The sequence below is a fragment of the Sparus aurata genome, chromosome 22 (assembly GCF_900880675.1).
Source record: "Sparus aurata chromosome 22, fSpaAur1.1, whole genome shotgun sequence".
Classification (NCBI taxonomy): Eukaryota; Metazoa; Chordata; class Actinopteri; order Spariformes; family Sparidae; genus Sparus; species Sparus aurata.
In genome coordinates, this window is record NC_044208.1 from 25,332,754 (window position 1) to 25,357,749 (window position 24,996).

General features: G+C 44.3%; 3 protein-coding genes across 5 annotated transcripts in view; all 3 read right to left on the minus strand.

Annotated features, from left to right (window-relative positions):
• Positions 1 to 801: 801 nt before the first annotated feature.
• lamp5 (lysosomal associated membrane protein family member 5) lies at positions 802 to 7,339 on the minus strand. The gene is made up of 6 exons (XM_030404617.1): positions 6,672 to 7,339; positions 5,903 to 6,081; positions 5,219 to 5,350; positions 4,713 to 4,809; positions 3,998 to 4,186; positions 802 to 1,992 (listed from the first exon to the last, which is right to left on the minus strand). The coding sequence occupies exons 1-6, from the start codon at positions 6,730 to 6,732 to the stop codon at positions 1,817 to 1,819; spliced, it is 834 nt and encodes a 277-aa protein (XP_030260477.1). The 5' UTR covers positions 6,733 to 7,339; the 3' UTR covers positions 802 to 1,816.
• A 399-nt stretch (positions 7,340 to 7,738) lies between these two features.
• Positions 7,739 to 10,884, minus strand: LOC115573716 (uncharacterized). The gene has a single exon (XM_030404616.1). The coding sequence runs from the start codon at positions 9,865 to 9,867 to the stop codon at positions 8,368 to 8,370; it is 1,500 nt and encodes a 499-aa protein (XP_030260476.1). The 5' UTR covers positions 9,868 to 10,884; the 3' UTR covers positions 7,739 to 8,367.
• A 141-nt stretch (positions 10,885 to 11,025) lies between these two features.
• plcb4b (phospholipase C, beta 4b) overlaps positions 11,026 to 24,996 on the minus strand; it is a 66,724-nt gene continuing 52,753 nt past the window's right edge. For 2 of the 3 annotated variants that reach the window (XM_030404614.1, XM_030404612.1), the window contains 18 exons: positions 24,874 to 24,958; positions 23,839 to 23,963; positions 22,901 to 22,952; positions 22,194 to 22,296; positions 21,750 to 21,914; positions 19,868 to 20,072; positions 18,809 to 18,897; positions 18,504 to 18,660; positions 18,369 to 18,418; positions 18,038 to 18,103; positions 17,424 to 17,539; positions 17,219 to 17,294; positions 16,940 to 17,115; positions 16,584 to 16,685; positions 16,421 to 16,478; positions 15,826 to 15,912; positions 15,118 to 15,154; positions 11,026 to 13,902 (listed from right to left, as the gene is read on the minus strand). In XM_030404614.1, the coding sequence (XP_030260474.1) occupies positions 13,826 to 13,902; positions 15,118 to 15,154; positions 15,826 to 15,912; positions 16,421 to 16,478; positions 16,584 to 16,685; positions 16,940 to 17,115; positions 17,219 to 17,294; positions 17,424 to 17,539; positions 18,038 to 18,103; positions 18,369 to 18,418; positions 18,504 to 18,660; positions 18,809 to 18,897; positions 19,868 to 20,072; positions 21,750 to 21,914; positions 22,194 to 22,296; positions 22,901 to 22,952; positions 23,839 to 23,963; positions 24,874 to 24,958 (1,826 nt within the window). In that variant the 3' untranslated portion in view covers positions 11,026 to 13,825. The remainder of the gene's footprint in view (positions 13,903 to 15,117; positions 15,155 to 15,825; positions 15,913 to 16,420; positions 16,479 to 16,583; positions 16,686 to 16,939; positions 17,116 to 17,218; positions 17,295 to 17,423; positions 17,540 to 18,037; positions 18,104 to 18,368; positions 18,419 to 18,503; positions 18,661 to 18,808; positions 18,898 to 19,867; positions 20,073 to 21,749; positions 21,915 to 22,193; positions 22,297 to 22,900; positions 22,953 to 23,838; positions 23,964 to 24,873; positions 24,959 to 24,996) is intronic. The other variant, XM_030404615.1, reaches the window with a different exon arrangement.

Genomic DNA, 24,996 nt, shown 5'->3' on the forward strand with positions numbered 1-24,996 from the left:
ACTTTCCAGGAATTTCAGGTGAAGTTATCCTTAAAGTAAATTTCGCTGGCAATACTTTCCCTCAGTGCCTCTCTTGCTCCGCTAACAGAGAGCAGCAGCAGCTAACACAAGTTTAGAAATGGAGTGCGCTAACGTAAACTAATAACAGCTTCAGACACGACGCAGACGTTCCACTTAGCACCGTTGAACCTGTAAACAATATGAGACTGTGGAAAGACCTCTGCATGTTTGTAGTGACATTCAGCCTGGAGAGGATCACTGAGTACGAACCAAAATATCACAACCACCCCCAGTCTCTCCCAGCGCTCTGGTTGTTGCACATGTGGTAAGATTCATCTGAGTTTGTTCTGATTTTTAACATGACAACATATATAGTCGACTTTGGAAACAAGAAGAGAGTTCTGTCAAGATCATGTCCAACAGTGACGAGGCCGGTGCGACTGAGAAAGCGGATTAAAGGGTTTCGACTTTGACGTCCTGCGACTGAGGATGATGTACGACGTCCACGCCGCAGAAAACAAATAGGTGTATCTGACACAAACGCTCTTATTTGTTTTCAATTAGACTTGTTCATATTGCGTTTCCCGTCGAAGGCCGACAGAATCAATACCTACCATCCCTGCAGTGTCTCCTCTGACAGGAGAATCAGTCAACCTTTTTTTTTTTTCTTTCTCACAGTCTCGTTTGATTTGATTTCACCGACGTATAGGAAGGAAACGGAGACTTTTATTAGGTCTGACAGGCTGAAAGAGGGCGCGATGCGGCGACGTGACGGACGGTAGGAATGAGCGGACACGTGCGTAGAGATGATTCCAGCAATTTATTTCAATGAACAGAAGAATACTGCACAAAAAAATTGCATCAGCAGAGGTTTATGCATAGACTTTGATTCTGAAAATATTATACACACTATTTCTTTTTTTTCATAAACGCTCTCGTATGGCATTCTGAGAAATCCGTCACAATTCAGTGCAGAATTTTTTCGTCAGAAGTTTTTCTCTCTTCCTTTCTTTTTTTTTCTTCTTTTTTTTTTTTTTGATATGTTCCGTACATCAGTGTGGAGAAAAAGATTTTGTCAAAAGCAAAAACTAAAAAACACCGCAACTCTGAATGCCACTGCACTGCACACACTTACAAGACTTGTCCACTGTGAAAACACTATGGCTGCATTCAAAAAACAGAAGAAATAGAAAAAGAAAGGGGAGGATTCTCTGACCAGAAAGAGATTAGCAGATACAGAATCGACGGTAGGGAGTGAAAATAATGTAGCAGCAGTTTCAGAGAGAGAGAGAGAGAATAGAGAAAAGACGACAAACTGTTGACGAATGACAGCAGAAGCTCGGGCTAATAATTTTCTTTCAAAGAGAAGTTGGATTAAAAATGGCTGAAGTGACCAGAACCAGATCCCACAAAAACAAAACAAAAAACAGGTGATATAACCCCAAGTTGGTGATTAAAGCATAAATGTTTGTTTTTATTTTCTTTCGGATTTATTCACTGTGATGTTGACTATGAATTTATGTCGTTTAAGATTCAATTCAGCAGCCGGGTAAATTAGATTTTTGGTGGATTTACCCTCCAGCTACATCCATGCTAGGCCCCAAGCTGTCCCGTTAGCTTCCAGTGGTTTCCGGTGGGCCCACGGAACAAGGCGACACACATTTCTCCGTCGTGGATTCAGTCCATCATGTGGCACTTTTTTTCCTCTGTGGTGTTAGGCCTGGGACGTCGAGGAGACAAGTCTTTTGTCAGGTTAGCTTTGGAGAGAGCTGAGGGGAGCCACCGCCGCCGCTGCCGCCGCTGCTGCTGGCGACGGCTACATGTTCTTGTACATGGAGCGATCTCTGGGGAGCACGGGCTGGGTCGCCGTCAGCTTCAGGTGGAAGTGGTAGACGGTGAGCGTGATGACGATGATGAGGGCCAGGATGAAGCCCAGGATGAGGGGGAGGGTCTCCTCCAGGCGCTCCCGCTGGTCGGTGATGCACTTGTGGGCTGCGAGAATAAAACGAACACAGTCAGTGTGGTGAGGTGACTGAACACGACTGACAAGAGTCCAAAACACCTGAGATAGAGATTCTAATACCTTTCAATGGAGCTGTGTCTTAATCCTATGATCATATATCATCATTGTTGGTCTGCCAGTTGGTTTATTTTTTAAATATTTAGTCTAAAATGTCTAAAACAGTGAAAAATGAAACTCTACAGCAGAGAGTGATGTCACCAGATGTATTGTTTTGTCTAATATCCAAATATAATGTGTTTAACAATGTTTGGGATGAAAGAAACCAGCATGTATTCACAACCGAGAAGCTAAAACCCATGAATGTTTTGGGATTTAATGCTTAAAAACTGACAGAACAATCAAAATATTATCATAATTGCAATATGGCCAAGTGCAATATCTAAATTGCAGAGGCCGCAGTCTTTTGATAAACTTCATGATGAACTGTAGCGCTGCAGAGTCGTCCTGGATTGTAAGAAAAACGTGTTTGTTTGGGACGAACGTCACATCGTCGTGATTTTAATCGTTTTCTTTATGAAAGTTAAGATGCAAAAATAATCATCCCCACTTACCGTATTACAAATGTAACATCAGTCAGAATGATTGCGACTTGATTTTTTTTTTTTACCTCATCGTGCAGATTGATTTTCTGTTGTCAGACTATTAATTCATTTAGGAATTGTTTGTAGTTTAATTTAATAATTCCAGTAATGTAATGAAGCTGCTAAATGACTTAATTAGGTTTTGTGGTTTACATGTAGAAGTTTTCTTTGTGATTCCAAAGGTTCGTTGGAGAAAAAAATGCACGAGAGTTTCTTGGCTGTCATGAAAATAACAATATTGATGAAGGAACAGAAGCTATTGATGAATCCATGTACGTACGTGATCTTGAACATGTTTGCTGACTTCAACATGGCTCATTGTGTGAACATGCAACTTTTGTTGACGGAGTCCGAGAGTCCGTTTATTTCTTGTTTTGTTGTGTGGTTTGTTTAATTTATGTAGAATATTTTGATATTTTATTCACATTCACATTCCGATGTCTTTGTGCTCTTAATGATTAAAGTTTGTTGCTCTTTTAAAGATTTTACCTGCGTTATTATGCTGTTATGTTTTCATGACACTGGAGACGTAGAATGGGCTTAAAACTACGACAATATTGTTCATCACAATTGTTTCCTGGACATTAAATCGTCCAACAACAGTAGTTTTTGTGACGTCTGCTCATCGTGGACCCGTGCAGGTTCAGTCAGGCTGACAGATGTTTGTGTGCAGTGACTGTTCCTTTGGCTTTTATTCACTGAATGACACATTTTATCCACAGACGCTTCTTCTCTCTTGCAGTTCAACAGTTAGTCACTCCTCTGTTGTTCTCAGTTAAAGGCGTGTCAGCATGCACACACGTCTTTCACACACTGCCTGTCTGTAAAAGGGGGGAAATGAGGACGCCTTAAACCACGCCTGGCTGCACAGTGCAGTGTATGTGTGTGTGTGTGTGTGTGTTTTAAAGTTGGGGAGGTGTTTCTCCCTGTGGACAGCAGTTAATGTACACTATGGAGGGAGGCAGCGGAGCGTGGCACAGCCTAGTTTACAGCAGCTCAGAGCCAATGATTCTTCCAAGGTGATTGGCTCCAGAGGACGCCCAGGTGCAGCGAGCAGCGTCTATAAACGCTGCATCGAGGGCAACGATATAACCGCACTCATAAAGTCCTGATGACCCCCCACCTCTTCTCTTTCTTCTCCTCTCTCTCTCTCTTCCTCTCTTTGCATCTCTCTTGCACCTCCACCTCCTCCTCTTTGTTACCCTCTCTCCATCTCTGCAGCTCATACTGCAGCAATAACCCCCCAGAGAGGTGTGTATAAGTGTGTGTGTGTGTGAGTCAGAGAGAGGGAGGTAGATGTAAAGTTAAAAACACCCCCCAGGAGTTCCTCATCATGATCTCCATCCGTGTTTTCTCATCATGTGCTTTAGAGAGCAGGGAGTGCTTTCCTTACGTTCACTGAACATGAAGTCGGAGGCGATGTCGAAGGGCTGGATCTGGATGTCGTACATGGACACGGTGACGCCCTTCTGGTGGTCGCTGGAGATGAGGGTGAGGGTCTGCTGCGCCAGGCACACGAAGGAGCGCCCGGCGGGGGTGACCAGGGCCGAGAGGCGGTGCGTGCTGGCTGTGTGCTTCCCAGCTGGAGAGACAGGAAGAGAGAGAGAGAGAGAGAGTCACGAATGAAAACACGATGTAAGGATGGAGGCATGATGATGTAATTAGGTTTAAGATGCGTGGGTGTGTGCCTGATTGAAAAGATTCACGCAGTTTCCTGAATGTGATGATTTTGAAGAGGTCAGAGACCTTCAAAATAAAAGAAACTCCATATGTAAGTACTTCAAGTTCAGATAAAATTATCAAAACATCTGAAAGAAGTATTTTTTATTCTTAAGTTTATTTTAAGTGCACTGGTGTTGCTTCACAAAACAATTTATATATTAATTGGCGCATCTTCCGGCTGTAACTCACCCGGCTCTCTCTCAAATCTGTCATAATGTCAGTGAGAGTGTTTTTTTTTTACAAGTGGGCGACAAAATGATAAATCCAGGCATGAATCAACTCTTTGATTCTTCTAGCTGAGCGCAAACGTGAGATGAATGACGGGTGGAGATGTGCTGAGTGGAGCTACTGTACACAAACACAGGCGCGGCCGGCGGGAGACTCACGGTTGTACGCGTTGATGAAATGCGATGTCTCCGAGGTGTCGTAGACGAACTGGACCTTGCTGATCTTCCACACCTCGGTGTCCTTCTCACGGAACTCCTGCAACACGCAGAGACACACACACATGCGTCAAAAGAGGGCTTTTCCAGCGCACAGTGGAGGCTGGTTGGCGCTACACACAGCTAAATATGTACCTTATTAAAATATGCTCATAAAAACTTAGGTAATTTCCTTTTAAGTAAAATAGTAAGTAAAAAATATTTTCCCCTTAATTCAGTGCATTAATGACGTGATGTCACGATCCCGCTACGTGATTGGTGACTGCTTTTAATTCAAAGGACAAAAAACCAAAATCTGGTTTAAATTTTGTGAAGTCGCTCAACACAGATGAAGATTCCAGGAGACAGTAAATTGTGTGGGCGGCTTCATATTCCCTGAAGATGATTCATGATGATATCATACAGTATGTGCGTGATTCCCGCGTCCCATGGCGCTTTTTCTCGCCCACCTTAGAGAAGTAGATGCGGAGCGTGTAGGCTTTGTTCTTCCAGGATATGTGGATCTCGGACTCCGTGGTCCCACATTTGCCCTCGATTTCTGCATTCCTTGGCAGAGTGAACGACGCCTGCTCGGTGATCAGCTGCGAAAAGATCCAACAAACGCGTGAAAAGAAATTGACACATAAAGACGGATTCTTTTTTGCACGTCTATCCATTTTTACGCACGACTTTACCGTGTAACAAATATATCCAGAAAGCATGCAAGATTATTTTAATGACTTGTTACAAGAAATACAACCAAAGAAATGTACATTTATTGATTAAAAAAGAGTTTGATATCGAAAAATTCTCTCCTCGTTTTCGATTCTTGATGAAGGGTTCAATGCGACGTCAGCATTTTACGCACGACTACACACCAGAAGAGCATCTCCCACACGCAATTCTGATCTTCTCAAAATACATGTTCTTTATTGATTACGATTGAAATTGTCCATCTGAGTAGAATTAAGAATATTTTTCGTGTAAAACAACATTTTCGTAGCGCTGCAACCACCTTTACGCACAACCCCCCCGAAAAATGTCTCCAAAACGGAGCCGCATTCTATGCAGCTCGTATCCAAGTGTTGCATGTTGTGTTTTTTTCTTTGTTTTTTTTTCCAACATATGTTGAGATACACGAGGGGATTCCTTACGTCTATCCCGTTGAGAGCGAGCACGTCATATGGCACGAGGAATTTCACGGCGAACTCCACCATCAGACAGGTCGTGCCGTTTTCACGGACCGCGAAGATGGCTTTGTCTGGGTTGTTGGACAGACCGGACAGGTTCTCCCCCTCCTGCTCCGCCAGCACCACGGACAGCGCCAGCACACCTGATCAGGGAAGAGGAAATAAAGGGGTAACAGATGGGGTGGGGGGGGCAGGGGGGCACACACACACACGATCACACACACGATCACACACACACACACACACACGATCACACGTCTGCCGAAACATGCAGAATCAGCAGAAATGGATGCTTAATGATCTCCTTTTGAGTTTGGCGGAGGGTCCCTCACATGTTTTAGATCGCCGTCACGTCACCTCTGTTTCCTCACGGCAAAGTCAAAACCAGGCTGAGACGGTGGAGCCTGAAATCTTCTGTATCAGGGGAGCAACAGCACGCGACTGGCTGCGGTCTAAACAACGTCAGAAAGTGACCAACTGCAACTCTGATCGCGTCCGCACGACTTTTCACATCCGCGCATGGAGGAGACACAGGTGATGGTGCGGGAAGACACACACACACACACACACACACACACACACGCCGCATCCAGACATCTGTCGTAGCTGAACAAGCGCAGAGGGTGCACGCGCATGCACGCACGGATACACGCGCACGCACACACACACACAGACTGCAGCGAGCAGTCACGACAAACGACACACACACACATACACACACACACACGCTTACCAAACACGCCGAGCAGCAGAAGTCGGGCGCTCTCCGTGGTGCTGAAACCGGTTCGTCCCATCGTTATCAGCTTCCCCGGCGCTGGAAAAAACAAAAAGGGGGCTAACTGACTGGGCAGCCTGTGCTGAACCCACGGAAAGAAAGGAGAGAAAGAGAGGCAGAGAGGGGAGGCGGGAGAGAAAGAGGGGAGGAAGAGGAGAGAGAGAGAGAGAGCGAGAGAGAGAGAAAGAGGAGGGATGCCTCTACTCAGCGCCCAGAAGTCACGCTCAGATCATCGCGAATGCAGCAAAAAGAAGGAAAAAAAAAAAAGAAAAGATGTGTCCAGGTTGGACGTGAGATCCGGTCTGCGGTGCGGTGCAGAAGCAGCCGGCTCCGAGGAGTTCTGTCTGTCTCCACACCGACCTCCCTCTGCAAGGTTGACAGGTTTCAGCCCAGTGACAGCTGCAGGACCGAGCCCCGTCTGCGCGTCATTACCGTCACAAATAATGATCCTGGCTGAGAGGAGAGAAACTCCGTCAACTGAAATCTGCCCCTTCAGTGAGAAAAGGCACTCGGCATGCAGTCGGTGTTATTCCCGCAATGCTGTAGTCTCCATCCCTGTGGCAGCAGCTGGAGGTTGGGCTGAAATGATGTATGTCTGGAGGGAAACTGCCGACAACACCCCCTCCCTCCCTCCTTCCCTCCCTCCCTCTCTCTCCCTTCCCCTCCCGCCCTCCCTCTCCCAAACTCCACTTCTGCAAGGTTGCAGCTGAGAGTTTGTGCTGCATCTTATGAGGAGACTTGAAACCCTTCTTTGTGTGTGTGACTCGGTTAATCGAGAATTTTGTGACGGAGACAAATGTCCTGCTGGGTGACGTAGACAGAGGTTGATGAGGAAGTGTTTCAGAAGTTGAGTCACGCGTCAGTCTGCCTCTGGAACCAAATCGTGATTTAGAGACTAATCACCCTCAAACTAATGGCATTTAAGATCAGAGTAAATGTTGCGTTCAATGACATGTCGGGCAGGATTACCACCCAAAGACAAACTGACAAACTGATCACACACTCATCCAACACAGGACACCGCGTTCATTTCACAAAGTGAGATTTTATTCACTGTTAGCAGGTTTCAGTGACAGACACAGAGATTTAATGACTGGGGCTGTAGCACACACAAGAAAATGCTGAGTGTTCATTCAGTTATAAATGATTGCACACATCCCCCCTTTCACCTTCCATGCACCCCCCCCCCGCCCACCCCCAAAAGGAGTGGCAAAAGCAGCTGAACACAGGAGCAACCACACACACCGAAAGTTAGACGCTGCGTCTCAGTGTGGAGCTGCATCCAGCCGGGCAGGTGCTGACGTTTACGCACGTAGATTACGCACAGTTTTTTTTTTTTTAATTTCTGCAGATTTGAGGGGTTATTTGGAGATAGTTGAAAGATTTATGGTCGTTTTTAACTGCCTCTGTCCTTCAGCTGATGACGTCCGGATGTCAGATGGGAGAAAGTTTTGCAGAGCGGTTCCGAGACGTCGAGGCTGCTGGACGCACTGCAGTAAAAAAAGTATTTACAAATCTGAAGAAACACTTTGGAGAGGAATGTAACAAGGGTCTAACAGATTATCTCTGGTGTAACTCGGTCTACAAGTAACGTGATGTTTTTAAGATGCGCAGGTAATCATTAACTCTCTTTACGTATGACGCACTGTAGTTTTTAAAAGTTCGTCTTTTTGAACTGGAAGTCAAACTCGCACTTGACAGAGCTGATGCTGTCGATGCTGGCTTTACTGCCCACCTGCGGATGTCTGAAGCCCAGAGGGAAAGTTTCAGATCGCGGCATCTGCCCAGAAGCCGACAGAGGATCCTCCCCCAACTCCCTCACGTCCTTTTTAAACTCCGGGGAGGTAAATCGACGCAAGAGTTTGTTGCTCAACACTGAGAAGGTCGTGGTTGAAGCAGCTGCAGCTGGCGCTGTGACCTGAAGAGGTTCAGCCTTGCAGGGAGACGCTTCGCGCCTCTTCACGGTTTTGGTTTTACGCAAAGGCGCCAGCGTGCGCTCCGGAGGCGCGGGGCTGAGGACGCTGGTCGGCAGGCTGCATCTTTTCTGATAGTAGCTGTCGTGAAATCTGCGCACACCGATATCTGGGATTTTGGATTTTTCTGCCTCTGGGTAGTTTTCACCTTTTCTGGCATGAATGGGAGTCAGAAGGATCCCCAGGGCAGAGGGCGCGCTGGGTCTGCTGGGTCTGGGTGAGGGGAGAATAGATTTCTGAGGCTCACAGCTCTGGATAAGAGGCGGGAGGCGATCATCAGAGAGGTTCAGCCTCTCCCCGGGTTTAGGATGCGTAGAGTTTGGAGAATGGTTGGGAAACCGCGGAGGGGGTTTAGGGGTTAGGACTCCGGAGAAGACGAGCTCCTGTGGAGGTGAGGAGGAGCTTTCATTCTCTCTGTCAAACTCCTCTATGGAGCCCATCGACGGCAGCCGACTGGGCTTCATCCGCGGCCTCAGTCTCCAGGTGCAGCTTTGAACCAGTTGGCAATCTGCATGATGACACGACTCGAGTTTGTTCACTAAATGTCCAACTTCCCTCTCGAGCTCGTCTCCTCCATCACCGCCTCCCAGATGGAGTCGCTGCTGCGCGTCACCCCGAGCGCCTCCCTCAGCCTCGCGGCCCTTCTTGGAGTTGCTGGTGAGCGCACAGATGCACTTTGTGTGGCCCAGAAACTTCGCCACCGCAACCGCAGAGTTGCCAACTTTATTCTGCCGGTGGATCTGCAGACCCAGCCTCTTGAAAGCTCTCACCAGAAACTCAACCACAGGCGAGTGACCTTCCACCGCGGCGTACATCAGCGCGGTGTTCCCCCAGACGTCCACGATCTCCGGGTCCGCGCCGTTTTGGACCAGGATCTTCACCACATCCAGGTAGCCTCTCTCACAGGCGTAGCTGAGCGCCGTGCGCCCGTCGCCGTCCTGACAGTTCACGTTGGCCCCTCTGTGCAGCAGAAGCTCCACAAACTTACACCGAGTGTGGCTGTCGGGCAGCAGGATCGACGAGATGAGGGGGGTCTGTGCGCCCTCTGTTCTCGAGTCCACGATTTCTCCATCCAGCGCGTCCAGAACGAACCTGGCCAGGTGGACTTTATCCTTGGACATCGCCTCCAGGAGGATCTTGGTGCCGGTTCGCCCGCTGGACTTCCCCTGAGCCTTGAGCATGACTCTGAAGTGGGTCAGAAACTCATCCTCATGTCATCCTCTCCGCAGCGTGGAGCGGGTTCGGATGCTGACAAAACAAACCCATCCGCTCTGTTTTATAGTGAGGGGGGAAGCCGCCGAGTTGCCAAGCAACGAAAAGCATAATGAGCGCTTTGTTGTCCTTTCTGATGGAAATGCATCTCTTATAAAAACACTCAGAGCTGCAGCGCCGGAGCCGCATCATGGATATGGATTCATCCCGCACTTGTTGACTGTGATTAGACCGCGGGGGCCATTGTGAGGGGATAAAGTGCGGGGCTGCCGTGTGCACGCGCGCGCTGCGCAGTCCCGCTGGTAGCCATACATGTGGCCTGCAGACACAACGTGACCCCGCGAGAGCTGTCCTGAGGTCAGATCTGAGCCGGAGGATGAGCTCGAGCTGCTGTCAGCATTCAGAAGGACGTTTTAATGTTAAAGGGGCATTTCACCACAAAATCAAAAATGCACATTTCACTCTTACCTGTAGTGTTTAAACATCTGGATTGTTTTGATGGGAGTTGAGCAGAGAGATCCTGTGTGTCTCTCAAATATGACGTCTTTTCAGAAATCATGATCTGGTTTCTCTTGGTAATCCACAGACTTTACTATGAACAAACTTCTTTATACTGAACTACATTTTGTCACCATGCAGAAGGAAACCTGCATCTACTCGTGGTAAACACTGATGGCATCCATCTCAGGTGGACTGTAGTTAGAAGAAATTAGAAAGAAATGAGTTCTGACATACGTACACTGATAAATCTCTCTCCAGGTGAGAGGAAGAACAGGTACTTTGGTGTTCTGTCTTTAAGGTACATGAAGCTTTTTAAATACTTTATATAAATACTCCTGCTGAACCCAGAACACTGGCCAAAATACTTGAGCCTGACCGATCAGATGTCTTTCTGAAAACTTTATCATTGTCATTTTGGACAATAAACTTAAACTGGAAGATATCCTGCCCCCATCGCAAGTGTTTGATAACCACATTCAAATATTTATAGAAGAATATTGGTCGACATATAGACGATGTTTTTTCTCCTCAATATTGATATTGGCCCCCCAAAAAATCCACTATCAGTCAGAAGTCAAAGAAGAGGATCATGATTAAGAAAAACACAAATGAGCCACATGCTTCTGTCCCATTTTACACCTGGATTTATTGGTACACATACTATAAAACAGTATTAAAGGAGCTGGATAACAACAGTATTTTCATTGCTTTAAGTTCAACAATACAATATAAATACAAAAACACGCACAGAATGGTTCGTCGACAAGCTACAGTTCAAATAGAAAACAAAGAGGAGATACAGTAGAAACTGAGGAAATCAAATCGGTGACGTTGCTCTGCAAAAATAATCTGCCTTTTTTTTTTTTTCTCCTTGACAAACTAGAGCCCGAGGTTACATGTAGTCACACAACAGAAACATTCAACTAGTGCAAAAAAAGCCTCTAACAAACATAATAATCTTAAACTACACATTATATCTAATATATATAATATATATATTTATTTATTTATATATATCTTCATATAAATAACCCCTTAATTTGGCATTTTATCATTCATAAAATAATTTTAAACTTCCTAACAGACACTGAGTGGCACATTTTGAAAGCGATGGAATAAAATTTTAAAAGCACTTTTTTTTTTTTAACTCGTTTATCTCTGCACTAGATATGTGGTGAGAGCTTTATACTGTGTCGTGTGGTGCAGTAAAGGGCAGACTGGAAAAACAGAAAAAAGAAAACGAACAAGAAAGAAAACCCCAGTGGTTGATAAATGTCTTTTTTTTTTACCCCCGACATCCAACAGACCCGCTCTAATCCCCTGAGCCCTTGTGTGACAGAGGAGGACAATTAGTCAGAAAAGTAAAATTAAACTACGTACATTCCAGTATATACAAAAAAAACATCCCGTCTACCCTTTAACGTGTGTTACAGCAGAATAAAACAAAGGAAAACATTGTTTTTTTTAAAAAGGCCAAAACATCTAGAGGTGCTTTTATCCCCGTGTTTTTGTGTGTTTTCATATCATATTATTTGATTTTTTTACCGTTCTCGTTGTTTTTCATGGTGTGCCGTGCAGTGTGAACGCCAGGCATGGTCATGTGTGCACAAATACTACAGTACCCACAGGATTACTTCATAATAGTATTTTTCAAGTCACATTTCTTTCTCTGCAGTGTCACCTGGAGCTGTGTTCAGTAGTGCTGCCTCGACCCCTCTGTGGGCTCGTGGACAGTAACGTTTTAGAGGAAAACTTGTTTTGGGTCCTTTGTCTGAAATCCCCCCTCCTCCGGTGTGGATAATGCGTGTGGCAGCCATGTCACAGGCTTTGTTACAAATCTGCTGTAATTATTCAGTCTGACCGAAGGGCCAGCAAGGGGGAATGATGAGGATTACAAGCTGAGGTTGCAGTCAAGAAGCTATTAAGGGAGCACTCCACTTCAACAGCGCCTTAATGAGCGGGCAAACTTGACGAGACGAGGTGGCTTCGACTCGCGTCTGCCGGAGTTCCTCTCTGATAGTGACGGAGCTGGCCAATTAAAGCAGAAGTGTTACAGCAGAATTAAAATGCTGCCGCTGTATTAAAATTTGGCACAATTTTCACAAGAGTACAAAGTACAAAACTCCTTAATGCAAAGACACATTTTAACCCTGCTCAACCTTTTACCTATTGGTACGTGGCCACTTAGTTTCAAATAACTGCTCGTGTCTTTGTCTTGGTTTGTAGGGAATGCATCATTTTTATTTTGATGTATTTTACCCAAACTTCTTTTGGTTTCTTTTATCATTTTCTGTGTTTTGTACATCTCAATCTTTGAACCAATCATGTGTTGTTTATCTTTCTTTATTTTTTGCATAGTATACATGATCTTGAGCCCAACGTTAGGAATGTAAAATGTGAGTTTTTCCAGGTGTAAACTTGCGATCATTCATTGAACTTTACTTTGACTTGAAAATAAATGTTATTTTCAAGTTAAAGCAGCAGCAGCTCTCTTTTATTTCCCAGTGATTTAATCATATCAAAGTGAACATGAGTCCATCGTGATCCCTTTATAGTTTTCTGACTCAGCGAGATAATAAGTGGGCTGTAACACGGCTGAACAAGAAGAAAAGTCAGTAACATCTTTGTGAAGTCAAACAACTTGCATTGTTGGATAGTTGACACAGGGAGGTTGTTGCCACTCCTTCATACAGTGATTTCTTTTTTTTTTTTTTAAATACATTCTTACTGAAATACAGAAAACCTACAGTAGTGCACTGCTACATTTTCCACATTTGTTATGATGGCCTATCACATACAAAGTGCTCAGGACAGGACTGGTGTGTAGCATACAGTGTATTTCACAAAGTTTATTCATTTTGTGCTGAATCGACATTAAATCTTACACATATTCTCCTCCCCCCTCTTCTACGCCGTCTCTGGAGAGTTTAATCTGGTACCGATAAAAAAAAAAAAAAAGAAAAAAAAAAGAAAGAAACAAACCGAACAAGTCAAAAGGGGGAATTGATATCCACTTCCCGTGGGTGTTTGTGCATGTGCTGTGTGTGTGTGTGTAGATGTGTGTGTCCACTAATAGCTGCAGCTTGTGTTGCCCGTATAAAACTACATACAGTGGAGGAAGGGTGTGTCTGACTCTGTTGCTTCGTCTCCGTGGTAACATTACCTCCCTCCGTGAGTGGTTGAACTCCCTGTCAATCAACGAGAGAAGGGCCAGTGGCTCAGTGGTGTAAAGAAGTTAGCGGGCGGGGTAAAGTGTGTGGGAGGGCTACTGTGTGTTTGTGTGTGTGAACATGACAAAAGTACAGAGACAGTGATGTGGGCAAGCTCGTGAAGGGGCTATCCGAGTGTTTTCTGCACCTGCCTGTGTGTGTGTGTGTGTGTGTATATATATGTGTGTGTGTGTGTGTGTGTGCTTGTGTCTCGGTCTCAGTCGCTCACACCACCGTGGCAGGTCTGCGGTCCATCTCCTCCTCCAACTTCACCATCTGCTGCATGTCCTTGGCCTGTTAGGAGGCAGAAAACACAGTCAAACACAAAGACACACAACCACAACAGCACACTGAACGCACATGTGTACAGTGAAGGGAAGTAACTAAGTACATTTACTCGAGCGCTGTACGTAAGTACAAATCTGGTGACTTACACTTGAGTATTTTCATTGTAGGCTACTTTATACATCTACTCCACTATATTTTAGAAGGAAGTATTGCACTTTCTACCTCACTACGTTTATTTGACTGCTTTAGTTACTAGTTACTTATAAGATCAAGGTTTTATACAACTGATAATATTACTGGCTTTTAAAATACAACACATTATTTAAGACTTCTTACAGTGTGTAGTCCAAGTCAGAGTTTTAGATTTCTGAGTTTTTTCCCTCCTGAAGTTCTCTCATAGTTTAATTTCAATAAATGTTCGAATCATCCAGTAACTCACTGAAATCAAAGATTAGAGATCAGGTTTAACAACTGACAACCCTAAATGGTATTAGTAAATATTGGTGCTTTCAGTAAAGTAAAGGATCTGAACTCTTCTGTCACACGGTTGCAGAGGATCCACCTTTTTGTTTTGTGTCACCAATTTTAGAAATGAGCACATCTGATCGTGTTATAACGCACAAATGCGTTTCTCCCTCGGTGTCGAGTGCATCTCCTCTCAGGTAACACGAACCACATGCTCAGTAGGAATGACGTGTAGCGGTTGCCACAAAATGTCTGCAGTGGGACAATGTCACATACTATGACAGCAAATGATTATGAGCTGGAGTGAAAGCACGGCGGGGTAGGTTTGGAAGCTGGCTGTTTTTTGCTTAGTAATAGCTGGTGAGTCATGGTGATAAATGACTCAAGCTGCTATTTGGCACCGCTGACACCCCGAGAGCTGCACACTACAAATGTGGGAATGGGATTTCACAGTACAAAGAAAAATGAATCACTCTCTTTTCTTTTCTTTAATCTCGCAATCTATTCAGAGAGGGGTCTGTCGTGTGCGTCTCCCCTGCTTTACTCCGCGGTGATTCACCTCAAGACTGCTCATTATAGCAGTCATTTACTTGGCAGGGAAAATGCAGATTTTAACAGGCTCAGCAGAAAAACGCTGCGACAAATAAATGAGCAACACGGCTGAGAGGTGGGAGGGAGAAGGGATGGAAGGAACCGTGATCACTGACAGAAAGGTGGCGTGAAAGGTAAGAGTTGAGTGAGATGGAGATGACCTACCTTGAACCTGTTTGTTTGCATGGTGTGATTTCAAAAGCTGTGCCGGAAGAAGCAAATCATATTAAAAATAAATGAATATGTGCATACATGTAAGACATGTACAGGTAACTGAGTGTGGCAGGATGTCAAAAATAAAATGGACAGATGGGCGACATGTACACGCAGAGAGGATTCAGTCCAGTCGAGTGAGGAAACAAAGTTACAGTCTGTTTGTTACTGCACGCAGAGACGTGCAACAGGATAGCTGAGACTTTGATTCTTATAATGGACTTCGTGTTTATTCTTTGAGACCAGCATTGCTGTTTGTCTTTAGTCTCTCGAGGCAATCTGATGCCAGCAATGTGGAACACTTCCTGCAAAACTAATTACAGTTTACAGCACAAATGATACAAACTGCAGCCGTTATCTGGGGAACAAATCAGCCGGAGAACTGCTCCAGTCTCCAGCTTTGAGTTTCATTTACACTTAAAAAGCTGGCGGAGCACAGAGGAACATAAACTGAGAAGTGTTTCTGCTTTATGCAGGACGTTTGTGTAATAAATGTTGTAGTCGGATATTTCTGCACCTGATATAGAGAACAACAGTCTGCTGATGTCGAGTTCGATGGCACGCATGCCAGTTTTCTTTAGTCATTTCTTCTAATCATGATATTAGCAGTGAATATTCTTGCTGTAATGTTCAATTTTCTTTTCTTTTTAAGTGCTGTACCTGCTCATTGAACTTCTCCAGTTTCTCCAACTGTTCTCTCTGGTTTTTCTCTAGCTGCTCCATCTCCTTCTGATGCTTCATGGCCAGCTGCAGACACACAGGGATGACAATGATACATTATGACCATTCACTTACTGTTTAATAAGGTAAATAAGTAGCAACCTCTATCAGTTTAACTCTCGAGACATGACTGATAGTAGAATTTGCTGTATTGTTCTCCTGTGTGTAGTATTCGTACAACTGATCTCTGCGCATGTTAGCGGAAAGCACCAGTACACCACAGGACAGCTTGCGGCACATAGAGTTGACTGCGTAACATCAATTTTAGAAGTCAAGTTCAGTTTTTTGTCTTGATACTAAGCACACGAACATGTTTTGCTTTCTTAACAACAAGGATTTTATTTAGAGGTCTTTTCTGTCACACTGGAAATGTTTTGTTTACAAGAGTGACACACCTTTATCTTAGAAAGTAAGGATGTTTGCTGTATTTATACCTTATTTATACTTATATTAACTCCTGTAGCAGCAATGGACACCCAAACATATAATGGTATTAACAGATACGTGTAAAATGGGAGAGAGTAAAGGATCCTACCCTCTTCCTCTCATCCAGGAACTTCTTGGTGTTGCTGCTGTTTAACTCTCGCACTCTCCTAAACAGCAGAAACAGAGCAGGACAGTGGTGTTACAAGACGGCCAGAACAGTAACAACATAACAATTTAACATTAAACACATACACTGCACACGTGTGACCCACCTCTCCCTCTCTGCTTTGTTTTTAATGCTCTTGTCCTGGCTGATGGCTTTACTGTTTTCCATGGACATCTTTGCCTGGTTGGCACGCATCTCTTTGCTCTGCCTAAAAAATTATAGAACAAGGAGCCACATGTACTGTGAGGAAACTGCGACTGGGGGTGTGTATGTGCATAACTGCTGCAACAATAAGTCGGTTAATCTATTATCGCTGCCTTTCCACGTCCATGACTGAAGAAGCAATCTGATGAAGTCCCTTTGGGCTCTGGCCAATTGTGTCAGGCATTTTTCAAAATTTCTGACATTTTAAAATCAAATAATTGGCAGATAAGTCGATAATGACTCTTCGTCGCCTCTCACCGTTCGTGGATGAGTTTGAGCTGCATGGTCTGCTGCTCCTGGACGGTAGCCAGGAGTTTCTTGAGGTGTTCACACTGCTGTGTGACGTGGCTGTCCTTCATCTCCTGCTCCTCGCTGCTGTGACTGCTGATCAGCTCTGACCACTCTTTAGTGTGCGCTGCCGTGATGTCCTTTACCTACACACACGTCACAGGCACACAGCAGAGGTACTTGTCACCCTCACGTCTAACAGCTTTGTGGAAAAGGATGCAGGTTGTGCAGTTAGAAGTTTTGTGTTACCTTGACTTTGTGATCAGCACCCAGTGTTTGGATCTTATCCTCCGTCTCCTTCTTGAGTTCTTGGCAGTTGTTTTCCCTGTGAGGAAATTTAGTTTGATTCCAAAAGTTTGTCTGAAAGTCCTTGGAATTATATTTTTTTTATTTGACATTGAATTATTACTATTATTATGTAGCTTGAACAAGGAGGTTTCTTCATGCCACTTACCCTCGCTTCTTGATAGCTTTCTCTAGTAGTTTCTCCAGGTTTATCTTCTCCTTATCATGCTGGGACACCATCTTGTCCACCTGGGTGCAGTGAGATTTCTGCATTGTATTCTGATCCTAAAAAAAAAAAAAAGGAAATGAAGCCCAATTGTGAAATCGTAGCAAAACATGCAGCTGTGATACATAACTGGGATGATAATTATGTTAAAAACATTCATATGTTGTTGTTGTCTACATCCAGTAATGAGCCAGCAGTCTGTATTCACTCAACAGATGGGTCTGGATGGTACTATTATACATGTTATGCAATACGACTGAATACTGTGATAATGAATCAGCCACTGTGAATGAGCCAGCAGCCTCCATGGTTTCTATGGTAAGCGGGTCAAAGGAAAAGCAACTTTAGCAAGTCTAATTTCTTATGAAACAGATTTTGTGTGTGTGTGTGTTTTGTGTAGGTGTAACAGTAATGAAGCAGTGGTCAGTGGCACATGAAAGGTAGAGGCCCCCCCTTCACTGCGTTTCTGTCCCTTCTGAGCATCAATGACTGCCCAGAATAAGCAGCAGGCTCTTTGCATTAGCAACAGACACGTCGGCACTAAAACAATCACCCACCTTTGAGTGTTTCTTCTTTAAAGTGGTGAGCTCCTTCTGCTGCTTCTTAATCAGTTTAAGGTACGTCTGCAGGAGGAGAGAATAGTGTTTGGTTAATTTGTGCAGGTCATGTTAAAAAGCCTTTAAAACATTGAGGATGGGGCACCATAATAGGAAGGTGCAGTATTCATGCCTAGTGAACAAATGTATTATTATCATTTTTATTTAGTTATCTATATTTTACATGGTATGTTTATGATTAAAACATATTGTACTTGGGGTTCAACATTGAATATGTCTCACAGACTGAGCTGCTGTTAGTGAGCTTGGAGAAAGGAAGGAGGTTACTAACCTTCATTTGTTTTAAGTCATCAATACTGACATTAGGCACAAGTGCAGTATCTGAAACAGCAGAGAAAAGTGAGGTTTAACTGTGTCCATGTTGTGTAAATGTACTTGAATGGGAATATTTTAAGTCAGTATTTACCCTTCTTGGTTTCTGCTGTGTTATTTTGGGCGGAATTGGAGGTCTGAGCCATGTCCGAGCTGGCCTGCGGTGTCACACTGGCCTTCACGGTGTCTCCTTTGCCCTTTCCCTTCTTGTCGTTCTTTGAGCTTCCACTGGGAACGTCCGCTATGTCGTTCTACGAGAGGGAAACGATTCATTAAGGTGAAAAGGGACGATGCTTTTTATTGTATGAATGCAGAAATATCCGAGTACAGTGTGAGTTAACGCTGCTCAACAATTCTTCAAACTCAAACGGAAGCTTGTGTGTTTGTTGTCATGTGTACCGTGTCAATCCCCAGCGCCTTCATCTGGTCGGCTCTCTTTTCTGCAATTGTCAAGAACTTCTTTGGGTCCGACAGCGCATCCACAATTGCTGAAAGACACAAAACATTCTGTTAGTATCATACAGGAAAACCAAAATGTTATTTGGCAGTAAGAAAGGAATTAAACGAAGTTGGATTAAATCTCATTCTGCTCACACAGATCTACAGAACTATTACAAAAACTATCCTTCTGCATGATTAACTACTGCCTCACTGTGCTGACAACGGATATCCGTGATCAGCTGACCACAGATGAAAATGGCGTTTCTGCACTTGTTGGCACCAGAATTCAAGACAAATAATGTCATATTTAAAATGTACACGTTTCAATCACCTATTAACTATCCTAAACCTTTTTGTTAGGTTGAATTTTGTTTTAGCTCAATGTTATTTGTTAACTTTTAATTAGTGAGTTTAAACTTCCATTGTAATGTCATGGATATTAATGCTGACAAAGTCTACTACTGCAGACTGGGGTCTGATCTTACTTCTTGTTAAAATGGCTCGGTTTGCTCAGGAAAGGATTTTATTTTGAGCTTTTGGTACAGTGCTGTGTGTCTGGTAGGGAAGTGATTCTGGCAGCAGATCTTATAGAGCAAACTTAATGGTTACAGTAATGGTTCCTCTGCGCGAAGCCCCTTGGCTTTATTTAATGACGTCTCCAATTGTCCTGCTCATTTGTATGCCTCTGCCTCTTTTAAACTGTCTATTACTGCAGACTGTCATCATCATTTGCGCCATGCCATTACTCTGAATGTTCAAACCAACCCGAGGCGGAGTGTAAGTGAGCGGGAGCCCTCCTTTTTTCTCTCCTCCCTGCAGGCTACAGAAACAACTTTATTATCAGCTACACATAAACTGAGCAGTAAGAAAAAGTATGTCAGTATGAAACTAACATGTAATTCTGCATTTAGACATCAAAGCACATACCATAATTAGAAAAGTATTTTGTCATATATGTGTGTGTGTGTGTGTGTGTGTGTGTGTGTGTGTGTGCGTGTGTGTTCCTGTTCCCCTCACCTCCGAAGCCGTCCGGCACGTAGGTCTTGAGGATGATTTGGCAGAAGATGGTTGGCAACGGTTGGGGCTTGTTGCCCTCGTTCCTCAGCGAGATGTGGCGGTAGCCAGCCTGCAGGCCGTCCAGAGGCAGGATGCGTTGGCCAATCAGCTTGTTGTTGTCGTCGTACACGGCAATGCGCAGCACTGCCAGATCCGGTAGGATCACCTAGGAGGGAGGGATGAAGGGAAATGGAGGGTGGGAGAGAGAAGGAGCCAGAAAAAAAGGAAAATGGGATGGGTTGAGGAACAGGGGAGGCAAAGGGGGTGTGAGGACAAAAAGTGAAAATAAAAGTTATATGCATCGGTCCTTTGCAACTGTGAGAAGTCTGCTTAACTCATTCTGGTGGACGTAAATCACAAACTCTTTCGCAGTCATTGCAGTACAATGATCCTGTTTTTTTTGGGGGGTTTTTCAGCAGAAGCAGAAACAGCGTCATTAAGGGAGGAAGGTCAATGATGAAACTGCAGGGGACGCTATCAGGGGACGGACACAGTGTGATACAGGAAAAAAGGCATGATAGCAGAGCAACACACAGCGTATCTTCCTTCTGACAAGGCCATCTCCACAGCTAGTACGCATCCAGGGAATGTATCTTGTATATATATTTATATTTACGTATGTATGTGTGTGTGTTTGTAACGTGTGTCTGTGGATGAGCTTATGTGTGCACACCTTGGAAAAAGGAGAGAGTGAGAGTCTTAACTGGCCTTGTGTGTGTTGGAGATAAGTGAACGGAGAGAGGGGGATGATTAATACCTAGACGAAGGGGAAGGTAAGAGATAAGGCCGAAGAATACTCACTAGAGATGAATGGGTGGAAGCACCCGCTTGTGTGTGTGTGTGTGTGTGTGTGTGTGTGTGTGTGTGTGTGTGTGTGTGTGCACGCGTATGCCTTGCTGATTTACTGTATGCGAGTGCTGCTGGTGTGTATTGTGTGCTCTGAGTCATCTTGACAGTGCTGTGTATGCATGCATGCAAAAGGTGTGGCAGCGTTTGAGGGTATTTGTGTCTGTTTGTGCATTTGAGTATGTGTGTGTAGATGTGAGAAACGAGTCTTGCCAGCAGCTCTGCTTGTGATGCCCCTCTTTGATAGCACTGTGTGTGTGTGTGTGTGTGTGTGTGTGTGAGCAGAGCAGCACTGCGGCAGGCTGTGATTGATGGTGTGTGTTAGGAAGCTGGAGTCACAGTCATGGCTGAGAGACTCCTCATTCTGCTGAGAGCAGCACTATTACACACACTTCCCTCTTCCTTTCTTCCTCTATATCACCAATCTCTCCCCTTCATTCTCTTCCTCCATCACTAATTGTTTATTTGTTCTTTTCTTCTTTCTGCCCTTTTCTTCCTCTCTGCTAACAAAGCACAGGCAAACTCGCTGCCTTGTTCCTCCCCCTCTTGTCCCACTCTCTGTTTTGGTTTGTGATAGTTTTTGCAAATGACCACCGTCATTCTTCTCTCTCTCCCACATTATTCAGTTTATTTCCTCTTTGTTGAACAGTTTCCATACTTTTAACTACCGTCTCATTGTCATTACGGTACTTGTTCTTTCCTTCCACTCTCTTTACTCTTGCATTTACTGCCATCTTACGATTGTCTCTTCCCTCCATCCTACCCTCTCGCTTTCCCTGCCATAAGGACAGAACCAGTGGCTTCCATCACCACTGAGAAAATTCCTTCCATCCCACGTTATGGCTGTCCTCTTGTTTTCCTCTTCCTTCACCTGTTCCAATATCACAGCTTTCATCACAATGCAGGTAGCATCCGACCTCACTCTTCTTCCTACCTCACTGTGACCATCATCTCACCTCCCCCAACAACCCTTTATCCCGCCCTTATCTCTCGCTACCTTTCTGAAGACGAAGGGCTCCTCGTTGTAGGCTGGGTTCAGTCCGTTGTTCATCACCATACGTGTGCGGAACTCCTTCCGGATGGTGTCTGTCGGCAGTCCGTACATGTCCACTTCAACGTACGTGCCGATTTTCTTATCCGACAGGAACTGTCCAGAGAACACCTTTTGTAAAAAGGAGGAAATAATTGTCAATATTTTTTCTCACACGGCTAATATTTAAGAAGCACATTATTCACTGTGATTGGATCTCAACGCAACAGGTATGAAGTATAATCAAGCATCATCTGCATCAATAAAGTGCCTGGAGCAGCGTAACACAGACCATGTTGTGACAACCAAGTCTAAAATGAATGAGTATATTCACCTTACTTAATAATAGTTTTGTGCTAAAATATTGTAAATAGGATTTAACAGCATGATGTAAATGTCACATGACCTGACCTGTACACTGCAGGTTGCAGCGATGACGCCGTCCACCGGCGTCTCTGAGAAAGGGTCAAACATCCTGTCTGACCGCCGCATGAAGTCGGGCTTCAGCAGGTACCTGACACACACACACACACACACACACACACACACACACACACACACACACACACAGTTATTGAACAATAATCAATAAACCATTTACATCTAATGTATGAATTCTGAAAATATGTAATATTTTTAATATGTTATATTAAAAACACTATAATGTTTTCAGGACATTTTTAGTTTCAATTAAACTCTTACGATGATCTAAAATAAGAAAGAAGGAAGGCTTTGTGTGGGTAGTGTGTGTGTGTGAACGGGGGGTGCCACAGAGTGACATTAGTAATGATGGGTGTCTGCAAAAGCCCTGATCTTCCCACATATGAGATTTCCAGCATTAGCAGTAAAATCTCTGCCCTCAGGGACAGTATTAAAGCCGAGGGATGGAGACAGCGATGGAGAGCGGAAGAGATAGATGACTGCAGAGAGCCTCAGAGGCGGCGCAAGATGAGCTCGCTTCCCCAAAGCACTCAGAGGCTCTCGGGGCAGACAGTAGCTCCGGTCGCCGCTGGCAAACACTAATGAGATGTGACATGCATTAATTGATGAGCTTTGGAGAGGGGCAGGGAAGGGAGGGATGAGAATGAGCTGAGGACAGGAGTGAGCTCTGTTCTCACCCGCAGGAGCCGTTGTACTCGAACTTCCCCTGATTCAACTGCATGGCCAAATCTAAGAGGGACAATCACAGAGGTGTTTAGGGACTGAGACACACACACATCAGGTTCATATCACTCACAAACATTATTTCTTTAACATTTAACTATTCAGTTTGCATCTGTTTATGTGGAGAGAGGCTTTTTACATTTCCTGACATCTCTCTCTCCCCGCGAATCATTTCTCCCTCCATCAGAGAAGCTCCACCTCTTGTGTGACACCCCCCCCAGCCTCGCACATGCTTCGCTCCCAGCAGGCCATATGGTCCGACCCCTTTCGCCCGTGGCCATGGGGCAGCAGCTGTTTTACAACAGGCGTCCCTCTCCACATAGAAGTGTATGCTACGGAAATGTTTGAGTGTAGTAGAAGAACCTGCTGCTGCAAAATGACCTGCAAACCACTTTCAAAGGCTGGGAAATTATTTTTGTCTCGTCCCCTCTTTGAAAAATAAAATTCATCCAATTGCATTGGAGATCTGAAAACCTTGGCCCACAACATCAAATATATCAGCATTACTAAGTATCACTAACAATAAGACAGAAAATGTGCTTTTTATTTGATGAACTGACCCTTTAAACTAACATTTCAACCAAGACTGAATCTCTGTTACGTCAAAATGTCTTTCATGTTCTTGCAATGTGTATATTTTGGTGTTTGCATGTGCAACACTGGGGTGAGTGAGGGTTTGTTGATTAGTGGGTCCATGTTCATCAAGACAACACACGCAGAAGAAACTTAAACTATGATGAATGTGAGGTCAGACGTTCACTGCACATCTGAAGGTTAACCGAGTGCTTGTATTTATGTATGCATGTGTGCTTTTTATACGTATTAACTGTAAGTGCAGTGCTTGATATGGGTATGTGTGAGGTCAGAGGTCCCGTGTCGTGTGCTGTGGTACCTGGGGTCTGGAAGTTGAGTGAGACCATCTGGCAGCCTGCGTTCCAGAAGATCTGAGGCATGTAATTACTGGAGTCCACCCGGCCCCCTTTGGGGTAGATCCGGCTCATCTGACGCTTGTTGTAGCTGCACTGACGCTCAGGAATTTATTTTTTTTAAAAGAGGGAGAGCATGTGTGTGCGGCACATGTGTGGGTATGCATGGGAGTGCTCGTGCGCGTGTATGTCAAACAGACTGCAGGACTATTTTTAGTGTGAACAGCTTGGGTCAAGCAGTCCCACTGGAGATAGAGAGAGGCAAAGTGTATATGTGTATCAGGCCAAGTCACACAGTCCAAAGGCACACTGGCCTCTGGAGGCCTCCAGTTCTTTTCCGACAGCAGGGTGGAAACAAATATGAAAAACATCAGCTCTGACCCACCATTCAGCTCCCATTTAGGTGACCTCAATCTATTAAGTTTAAACTCAGAGTTGATTAAAAAAAGGGTTATATTTTCAGCCACGTGTGGAACATGTTCACTGTGAAGAACAGTGGAGATCTCAGTAGTGCTGATCATAATAAAACATCCAGGCAGCTTTAATTGATATTTTTACAATAAAAGTGTTACAAGTGACAGTGGGAAGTGGGTCGCTCATACCCTACAGAGAATTATCACCTGAGTGATAAGCAATGGAGCTTTATAACAAGTTTCAGATAATTGTTTTAACTGTTTGGTCCACAACTTTAATCTCATCACTGTCATAGCATTGTTTTTTCAGCTGCAGCTGTTTTCAGTGACAAAGCTCTAAAAACCTGCTCAGCATGCAGTTAGCGACAAGCTAGTGAACACTAGCTAAGAAGAACAGAGCTAAAAGAGAAAGGATATTTTCAAGTAGCCAAAAACACAACTAATGTTTAAATAAGCCTAAAAAAAGATAAGATTTTTCTGACACAGAGTGATTATATAATAGATACCGCACTATACCACTTCTTCTTAGCTATATTTTTTGTTTCCATGTCTTCTTAGCACAAATTAGGCTGTGAGCTCAAAGGATACTTGACAAACTCGATGGCGTTGGTCTTCAGATAGCCCAGACCAACGGACTCGTTAAAAGACGACATGTTATGGTGGATGTTCCTTTCTGAAAGACAGGAAGAAGGGAATGTAAAGTGTTCCTAG